Here is a 10,249-nt window from a genome sequence, read left to right on the forward strand (position 1 = left end):
TCACGAATAAAAACCAGGAAAAATTTAATTGCAGAAACAAATATTAAAGTCAAACAATAAAGCAAACTCTGAACTGGCAGAAGTTGTACAGTTAAAGGCAGCAAATGGCAGGGCATTTCTTAAGTGCAATTTCTTGGTTTTGCACCCCCCCATTTTCTATTTTAATTCTATCACTAATTTGATAAAAATATCTTTTATTAAATTACTGGATAAAATTACTTTTTTTTTGTGTATTTATGAAATCACAGTATTGTTTCGGGTACTTGAGTTGTGTCAGAGCCACCTTCTGAAGCTCTGGCATTTCAAGAAAGCAGGACTGTGAGGAGGCTTGGATTGAGATTAAATATGGCTTTTGTATCCAGCATGTAAGAAATAATCCACTCATCCCACTCTGGAGTATTTTAAAACCTGCAAGGTATAAAATATGCAAAGTTGCAGAAAACCTGAGGCTGCTGAAGGTTTGGTCTGTGCATTTCATCTGGAACACAGGCAGGGAGTTGTGCTGATTTCCTATGCAGATGAGACAAATCAGAAAGAAATTCCTCTTTTACAACAACTACACAAACCCCTGTGAGGAACAAAACCTCAGAAGTTCATGAGTTCCCTGTGATTTCTGAGGTGGCATTCTCAGTATCTTCCTCAAAACAAACATAGGCTGCTCCTCTGGAGATGTATTTGATTTTCTCTATCTCCCCCCCGCCGTTGCTTGGTTTTTGGAAATGAATTTCAATCATGTCCTGCACACTTTCTTCATCCTCTTCCACCTCTGGGATTCCTTTCAGCAGAATGGTTTTTTTGGAAACCCTGCAGTAAGGCTGGGGAGGAAAGAACAAAGCTGGGTTACACAACAGCTGAGCTGATTCCAAGGAACTGGGAGAGATGGGGATGGAATTCCTCACTCAGGTGTGGATGGGATCTTTGGAGAGTAAAAATCTCCCTGCAAAGAGCAGGAATTCCGGATTCACACTACAATGAAGGGTCTGGAGGGGCCATGGAGGAGCAGCAAAGGAATTTGGGCACTTGGAGGAGACTGAGGGGAGACTGATCCCAGTGTGGAGCTCCCTCTGCTCTCTGGGAGCACAGGAAGAACGGCTGGAGCTGGGCCAGGGATTTTTAGGTTGGATTTCAGGGAAAGGTTCTTCCCCCAGAGGCTCCCCAGGGAATGGGAACATTCCCAGAGCTCCAGGAGTGTTTGGACACAGCAGGGATGCCCAGGCTGGGATTTTGGGGTGCCTGTGCAGGGCCTGGAGCTGATCCATGATCCTGTGGGTCCCTCCCAGGCTCAGGAGATTCTGTAATTCCACGATTCTGAGCCCACACCTTCACTGCTGTGTCCTGCACTCCCTAATTCACCCACACTCTGGATTTGGGGATCTCTGATGACTCCAGCCAGCAGCACCCCATAAAATCCCTGCCCCACAGAACCCTGCTGGGTGCCTGCACACTGCAGCCCACGCCTTAATTACAAAGGCTTAATTACATACACAGCACTGAGCTGATCACCTTTACTCATTAACAGCCGGAGGGAGAACACGACGAGGCAGCTCTGTGTGACAGAGTCACTGTTTGGGCCGAATGAAGGAGTGAAATCAAGGAATGAATGAGCAAATTTGCATTTGCTGGGACTCTGGGATCCTGGCAGGGCTTTGATTCGAAGAACTTTGTGTTTAATCTCCTTCCCAACCAGCCCAGCACAGGCACGAGGGGAGTGCTGAGATAATTCCATCAAGGAAAGATAAGCACAGCGTTTAAAAGGAAATTGCAGCTTCCACACTGCAACACAAGAGCTCAGCGGCCTATTTCACACCCACACCCCCGGGTAAATTCACACAAAAGGACTCAGCAGTGAAAATTCTGCCCATTCTCCCCCTTCCCACTTATCTCTTTTATCAGCTTGGAGTAGATTCTTTTACCTGAAATTTCCTCAACTGAACATCAAAATCTGGGGAGACACAAAGGTTGAAGCACCTTCCCTCTGCATAGAAGGGGTATTTGGAACATCCCACAAAGTTCTTGCTTGCTGTAAGAGAATAAGAAAAAAAAAAAAACCCAATTAATTATTTAACATAATTTAACCAATGTTTTATAAACATTTCAAAGAGCAGACTCCTCTTTCTGGATGTAGAAACTAATATAAGTTTGCACACTTGAAGATTCTTCATGTGCATTCTGCAAAAAGCTTATTTGGCATTTCCAAAAAAAAAAAAAAAAATCATTAAATGCCCACAAAAGCTCTGAAATAAATCTAAAGCAGCTGCTCGAAGTGGATGTGGCTCCACTGATCATGGAATTCCATCCAGTTGGGCAATGGGAATGTCTGTCCAACTTCACTGTCGTGCAACAGGAGTTAAAATCAAACACATTTTCCTGATTTTCTGTTTGCAATGGGAGTGTCTGGCAACGCAGAGGAAAAAAAAAAAACAAACAAAAAAACCCCAGTTTTTTTTTTTTAAAGTTCTGAAAGGAAGCTCATGAACCGTGAGCAGGTCATGTTTACTCAGAAAGGATGGAATGAAAAACTTCTTTATTTACCCACATCTCTGGGATCCAGGAATTCCCCGTGGGAAGAGTTTACAACACTCAGTGGTTCAGGATGGACAATTTGGCCTGAATTGGGATGAGAAAATATTTTCAGACTTTACCTCCAGCTTTGAGGAATGTGATGACAGCTGTCCCAGCCCCTTTGTTGTAGGTCACATTTTCTATTTCTCCTCCTCCTGCTGCCTGCTCAGTTTTGTAGAAACTCAGCTCAAGTTTGTCTCTCATCCAATCTTTAGGAATGGGAAGCTCAGGGATTTCTGAAACGTTGATCTTCTTTCCAGAGACAGTGACGTGGAGCTAAAAATACCAAATTTTTGTGCATTTTGTGACTGAAAGCACTGGGAAAAAAAAAAAAAAACCAACCTAAAGCTTTTAAAGAATTCAGATTTTTTAGTGTTGCATAGTTCAGTTGTTTACCTCAAACCGGAATCCTATGTCAAGTTCAAAAGGTTTCACTGCCACATTTGCTGTTCTGTTGTCCAGGTTCACACAGTGCTTGCTCATCTTTGTCAGTCTCTGGGCAACTGAGGGAAATCAGATATTAAAAGCTTGGTTTAATTATTGGAAACCTCAAATTATTGCCCAGTCTCTTTAAGAAAAAATCTTTTGCATCAGTAGAGGAGAAATAAATAATAATTAGGCAATCAGATCCCAAGCATCCATGTCTATTTCTATTAAAAAAAGTGGTTTTATGTAGGCCAAATAATATAATAACAAACTATTATATCAATAATAATATTATTATTAAAATAATATGCAATAACTACAGCAAACATATTATTAATTATATACATAAAAATAGATTTTGAGGGGGAACAGTACAACTTTTAAACTGTCAAAAGATGCTTTTATTTTATAAAATATTAACACAAGATTTTTTCCCATTCCATTCAAAATACCCTTAAGGGAAAACCACACCACTCCCAGGTGAAACACATCATTAATTTTATAATTAAAATACACACCCTACCTTCCTCATCTTCAAAAGTCAGCAGTGCCTGCTTCTGATTGAGTTTGAAGGGGATTTTTGTGGTTGCCCTAAAAACACAGTGGGTGTCCATATCCACATCTGCCCCAACATCCTTCATCTCTTCCAGGTGAGTGAACTTCAATTTCATTTCTGCCACCTTCTTTTGAATCTCCAATTTTGGAATTGACACAGGAAAAAGAAAACTTGAAAATCACCAGTGCTATGAGTAGTTTTTATTCCACTGCTTTCCATTTAATTAATGCTTGTTTTCACTCCTCTCACACTTTCAGTACCTCTTGGATTTATTTTCCATATCCTCTGCCTGCTTCAAATTGTCTTGCCAGGGTAAACAGGAAATTTTCAGATTTATTTTATAATGAAATTAATAGAGGATCAAATGCTGAGCAAGTGGCCCCAACAATCTAAGAGGGACAAATTCAGGGGAGGCTCAGGATTCCCAGAGCAGCTGTGGCTGCCCCTGGATCCCTGGAATTGTCCCAGGCCAGCCTGGACAGGGTTTGGAGCAGCCTGGGACACTGGAAGGTGTCCCTGGGGTTTGAGATGGGATTTAAGGTCACTCCCAACCTAAGCCATTCTCTGAAAAGAAAAATCTGCCCTCCTAAAAGACAAATTTCCAAATATTTCACCCCCATTACCGAATTATCCTGGGAACTGTATTCTTTCAGGTCTTCCTTGAGCTTTTCAATCCCTTTTTTCAGCTCGGTGTTTTCTTGATTTAGCAGGAGGAGTTCCCTCTACAGGCCAAAAATATAATGCAGAAACGCAGAATTAAATACTTGATTAAAGACAGAAATTTCTGCAGAAATGCAGAATTAAACACTTTTAATAAAGACAGAAATATATTTCAGCAAGATCTGGCCAGTTTGTGCCATTCTGCTGCTCTTCCCTCTTCGTGTCCTTCTCTTTCCTCCTGCCTGCTCTGTAATTCCTGCACAGCAATGAATCCTGCTTGGACACAAAGCTCTGTAAGCAAATCCAGGATTCTCTGGACAGGGAATGTGACAGGATGTGGCTCCAACCAGCCACAATCACAACTTGAATCCTGTCAAGTCAGCAGCCACTGGAGACACTTGGATCACTTCCCATCAGCTGAAGGCCAAAACCTGATGGAGATAATGACCCTTCCTGGCTATAAATTCAAACTTTTATGATTATAAAGTACCAAAATCAGCTTGTAGAAAATCTCTCACCAACCTGAGTGTGTTTAAGCTGTTAATTGTATTTGAATAGCTTGAAGCCATAATTTCTCAGCAGTGATTTGTCAAAGCTCACTGAAAGCACCTCCCTGGCAGCCTGAGGAACCTCCTGCTGTTCCTGCACGTGGAATATTGAGGGAATGAACCAAGGGGCTCTGGAATCAAGCAGTTCCAGAAGGAAAAACCCTCTTCAGTCAGGGCCTGCCTCTTGCCCAGCTCATTGGCACCTAAAAAAATCCTGATCCTTTGGGTGCTGTGACCTCCCATAGAACAGGGAGTTGGAAAAACATTGAAATCACTGAGTTTTATCCACTTCACCCAGACCTGAAACTCATCTGGAGGGGAGAATTTTTGCAAGAGGAAGATTGGTTTTGTCAGGTTTCATCCCAAAATAGATTCTGTTTATTGCACTCTTTGCCTGCCAGTAAAAAACTAAAGCAGCAAAAAACCAGTGTGGAACATTGTGGACCAGTACAACCTGCACACTGGTAAAAACCACTAAAACTGGGAATATTCCTCTCATTTTCCTAATGCACACTTCTTCCCAACCCTTCTCCATACCTCAAAGTTGATCATTCTGTCCTTATGCTGCTTCTCTTGCTCCTTCAGCTCTGTCAGCTTCCTCTCTGCTCTGTCACGGTCTTCATCAGCAAGTAATTTGGAGAGATGAACGTCATGCTTTGTATTTTCAGCTTCTTCAACTCTTTTCTGGATAGCAAAAAGAGAAAGATTTGAAATTTTGGAAAAGATTTAGTTCTACAGGGACGAACAAAACCTTGAGTCAGCCCTTTGTATTTGTTTATTTTTAACACTTTGGGTTAATATTGAACTTACAAGAGTGGGATCAACACAAGCACAAAGCATTGAAGAACAGAATAAATTAAAGATGTCATAAATGTGGGGGATCTGATCTGATTTTAGAAGGATACACTAATTTTAGCAATTTTCCATGGTTTTCCATGTGCTGTACAGAACTTGCCTTCCACATCTTCAGCTCTTCCTTGAGTTTTTCCATCTCTTCCTTCCCTTTTTCCATCGCTTCCTTGGATTTCCCTTGTGGATCAGAGGGCACCAAACTCTAGAAGAGAGAAGAGGAACACATTGCTTTTCTCCTCTGTTGGGCAACAAATGAGACACCCCAAATAATTAAAAAAAAAAAAATTAAAAATTAGAAAGTTCGAACAAAAAATTTAAAAATATCATTCACTTAGGTCAAATCATTGAATTATTTTAATGGCTGGACAGGACAAAAATCCACAATAATGTGAATTACTGGCCAGCCATTATTATTTGCTGATTATCCAACTGCTAAAATCCACAGGTTAATATTTAGCTAAATAATAAATTGTTGAGTTTTTCATGGGTCTGGGCCTTCAAAGAGACAAGAGCAGTTGTAAAGTTATTTATTGCAGGAATCTATCAGTCTCAAAGGCAAAGAGTTCAGAGTATTAAAGTCTGTGCTAAAAGCTAAAAACTAAAAACTTTCTGGCATAGAGTCCTGAGCAGAAGGAGCAGCTCTCCCACCTTTCCTTTCAATCTTTCTCTTTTTTCTTCTTTTCTTCTTTTTCTTTCTTCTTTCTTCTTTTTTTTCTTACTCTAATACAGGGGGATTTTATTAATAAATCATCCAATCAGCTAAAAACACAACTCTAAAACATTCTTCCTCCAACTACCAGAGCTCAATTCTAAAGTACTGAAGTAGTGTCAGTCCTCACACATAATTTACACAAATAATCTTATTTATTCATGTAAATGGCTGTGTTTTATCTAGAAATGCCAGCAATGGTCTGCTATGTTTTCATTATGTCTGGAGCTAAATTACTGAACTTTAGGGCTTTTTACTCTCTTAAGGCACTTAAAATATATTCTTTAAAACTAAACTTACACTCCTACTTCATGTTTGTGTGGTTTAATATATTTTAATTTCTCTAAAGGCTTTAATTCAATCCCTGCATGATTTTCTGTCTCTGAGGGACTCACAGAGGCTTCTATTTTACACACTCCAACAATGCACTTAGGTCAAATCATTGAATTATTTTAATGGCTGGACAGGACAAAAATCCACAAGAATGTGAATTATTGGCCAGCCATTATTATTTGCTAATTATCCAACTGCTAAAATCCACAGGTTAATGTTTAGCTAAATAATAAATCAAGTTGTCTCCACGTTCTTCCACACAGAACTAAACCCCTCCAACCCACTCTGTGCTTTCTCAGCAGCTCCTCCAGGAGGTGTCAATACAAAAAAAAAAAAAAAAAAAAAAAAAGTGAAAATGGGATTTTGATCTTTCAGGCTCAGGGAGATTGGATTATAAAAGTTAATAACAAGGAAGGTGATAAAAGAATCATTTCAGGATGGAAATTCAAGGCAGAAGTTCACAAGGGCAGGGAAATAACAAAGCCCAAGGAGAGAGAGAAGCTCTGTTATGTTCTGTTTCTATGGCTGCAATGTTCTGCAGAAAAAAAAAAATAAATCCAAAGAGATCTGATGAAATATTCCCTCCCTTTTTACTCAGGATTACATAAAGCTTGAATGGGAACCATGAAATTTAGTCATGGAAAGATCTAAATTACGCAATACATGAAAAATATCTGAATTAGATGATCAAGTTCTCTTGGAAATGCTAGGTATTTCCTAAAAATAATAAAATAGAAAGTATTTCTTCCAGCTTCAGATTAAGCAATGGGGAAATACCCATCTGTGTCTTAGTTAAAATGAGAAAAATATTCCTTCACTCCAGGGATTGAGTGGAGGGAATACAAAGGATGCACGTGCCAACAGCTGGAAGATAATAAGAAAAAGGAGGCCTGATTTTTACTAAGAAAAAAATGGTTTCACACAACAGTTTCCATCCTGAAAGAAGGAAAAAAAAATAACCAAGAAAACACAAGAAACACGTGCACTGCTGGAGCTGAATCCCAGGAAGAGGGAAATTCCCCAAAATCCTCCACAAACAGATGAGCAAGAGAGGCAGGACAGAAAGTTCTGAGAGTTCTGCATTGCACAATCTTGGGAATGGGATTCTCCCTATGGAAACAGGGGGTGGAAATGAAGAATATCCCAAGTATTAAAGGGTGGAAGAAGGTGAGACAAGCAGGAGCACTGGGAGCACAAACCTTCAGTCAGAGATACAAAAGTCAAATACAGATTTTACTCCCAGGCCGAGGAGTAAAATTTTGAAATACTTACAAAACCATTGTCTTGTAGAGATAATGGGGGGCTTGTAAAATCCATAGAAACCTGAAGGAACAGGGGGGAAAAAAAATGACAACGTTGTGTGTATTGTTTGGGGATTTCCTATGCAATAGAATATCAGGAATACCAGAAGCTGTGCTGAGCTGAAAGAATTTTTCAACATAAATGTATCATTTCCTAGGCAAAAGTGACAGATATTTGGTATCTGAAGCCTTATTACCTTAATAGGAAATAAAAGCCAGAGACAGATGTGAGGAATTCTGCAGTGCACACTCAGCTTTGCTGTTCTGGTAGTTCTGTATTTCCCTTTATGCTACTTTTGTGCTGTTACACACCTGAGAACAAACCTGTATGTTCTGTGCTTGAGAGCCTGGAGAAAAGGGGAGCTCAGAGCCCCTTCCAGAGCCTGAAGGGGCTCCAGGAGGGATTTGGGACAAGGGATGGAAGGACAGGACACAGGGAATGGCTTCCCACTGGAAAAAGAGGAGATTTGGGTGGGTATGGGGAAGGAATTCCTGGCTGGGATGGAATTCCCAGAGAAGTTGTGACTGCTCCTAGATCCCTGGGAGTGGAAAGAGGAGATTTGGGCGGGATATTGGGAAGGAATTCCTGGCTGGGATGGAATTCCCAGAGAAGCTGTGGCTGCTCCTGGATCTCTGGCAGTGTCCAAAGCCAGGCTTGGAGCAGCCTGGGACAGGGAGAGGTGTCCCTGCCCATGGCAGGGGTGGGATGGGATGAGATTTAACCCTTCCAACCCAAACCATGCTGGGATTCTAGAAAACCTGCTTAACACAAATGGAAACATTTTCACACAGCGGATCATCTAAAATTTGGAATCCGTCGCCACAACACTTTGTGGACGCTGACAAAAAGGAATTTGGGGAATTTCCCAGGCCGCTGGAAATGCAAATGTGCAAATGCTCCTAAGCCAATCTGTGGCTGCCAGGGTAAGGTTTGATCCTGGAGGATTTAGGTTGGATATTCCACAGGTCAGAGCACGAGATCCCAGCAGAATATCCCAAATTCCAGACCCATCCGAGGAGTTCTCACCCTCTCACCTGGGAACCCCCGCCTTGTTTCTGACCCTCCATGCCGAACGTGGTTCACTCACAAGTTTGAAACGGAGCTTATGGATCCCGCTTTCTGGTTTGGATCGAGCAGCCAAAGTTCACAGACTCCTGTATAGTTTCCTGGAGATTAAAAAAAAAAAAAAAAAAATTAAAAAAAAATTTTAAAAAGGAAAGTGAAAGCATAAATGAATAATGGCTTCGTCCGCGACTCCTCCGTCGCGGGGCTCCCTCAGCGCTCACCTCCCGACGGATACGGCCGGGGAAGGGCAGGGGACACGGCCGGGGACGGGCAGGGGACACGGCCGGGGAAGGGCAGGGGACACCACCCGGGGGTCCAGCAGCTCCCGGCGGTTCCTCCGGCACCTCCCAAGCCCTTCCAGCGCCGCCTTTCGCTTTCGCTTCCCGGCCGAGCACGAGGGAGGAGCCGGAGCCCGGCCAGCCCCTCACACAGCCCGGGCAGCCACGGCGGGAGCCGCCGCCGTAACCGGGGCCACCTCGGTGTGTCCGTGAGGTGTGAGGGAGGAGGGACCGGCACTGCCGCCCCTCAGCCGAGCCCTGCTGACACTTACGGGCACAAATGTGGAGAAAACGGGGAAATCTTGGGGAGAGAAGAGCTGGGAAAGGGGCGATGGAGCAGCGCCCTCAGGGCGGCCATGGCCTCAGGGCGGAGCCGCTGCTCGCCCGTCCCGCCTGGGCCCATCTGTGAAATAAAGTGACACAAACTTTGTGTCTTTGTTTACTTGTAATTCTCTGGAGTTACCTGTTGTATTATAAAGGATATGGTTTTCTTCTGTGGGGAAAAAAACATCGCCTCAGGGCGGAGCCGCTGCTCGCCCGTCCCGCCTGAGCCCGGCTCTGAAATCAAATTTACTGACACAAACTTAGTGCACTCTACTGAATGTCTTTGTATAGTTATTTACTTGTAATTTTCTAGAATTATGTGTTGTATTATAATAAAAATGGTTTGCTTCTGTGAGAAAAAGCCATCGCCTCACGGCAGAGGTGCTGCTCTCCCATCCTGCCTGCACCTGTCTGTGAAATCAAACTTACTGACACAAACTTAGTGCACTCTGCTGAATTTGTTTTTATACTTATTTACTTGTAATTTTTTAGAATTACGTGTTGTATTATAATAGAAATGGTTTCTTTCTGTGGGAAAAATCCATGGCCTCACGGAAGAGCCACTGCTCGCCTGTCCCACCTGGGCCCACCTGTGAAATCAAGTGACACAAACTTATTTGTGTCTTTATTTACT

The 10,249-nt window shown here is 42.3% G+C and overlaps 1 protein-coding gene across 6 annotated transcripts; it reads right to left on the bottom strand.

Moving 5' to 3' along the window:
* Window positions 1-9,581, bottom strand: NMI (N-myc and STAT interactor). Of its 6 annotated transcripts, none has more exons than XM_088168415.1 (12): window positions 9,564-9,581; window positions 8,983-9,114; window positions 7,919-7,969; window positions 6,253-6,324; window positions 5,708-5,806; window positions 5,290-5,436; window positions 4,168-4,266; window positions 3,512-3,680; window positions 2,959-3,065; window positions 2,643-2,838; window positions 1,914-2,020; window positions 1-815 (listed from the first exon to the last, which is right to left on the bottom strand). In XM_088168415.1, exons 2-12 carry the CDS (start codon window positions 9,013-9,015, stop codon window positions 594-596), a joined length of 1,302 nt encoding a protein of 433 aa, XP_088024541.1. In that variant the 5' UTR covers window positions 9,016-9,114; window positions 9,564-9,581; the 3' UTR covers window positions 1-593. The 6 variants fall into 6 exon arrangements, with proteins under 6 accessions (XP_088024541.1, XP_088024540.1, XP_088024542.1 ...); XM_088168414.1 differs by lacking the exon at window positions 9,564-9,581 and adding an exon at window positions 9,235-9,399; XM_088168416.1 differs by lacking the exon at window positions 9,564-9,581 and adding an exon at window positions 9,235-9,392 and having other exon boundaries at window positions 9,036-9,114.
* Between the last annotated feature and the right edge of the window lie 668 nt (window positions 9,582-10,249).

The sequence above is a fragment of the Sturnus vulgaris genome, chromosome 7 (genome assembly GCF_052056855.1).
Source record: "Sturnus vulgaris isolate bStuVul1 chromosome 7, bStuVul1.hap1, whole genome shotgun sequence".
Taxonomy (NCBI): Eukaryota; Metazoa; Chordata; class Aves; order Passeriformes; family Sturnidae; genus Sturnus; species Sturnus vulgaris.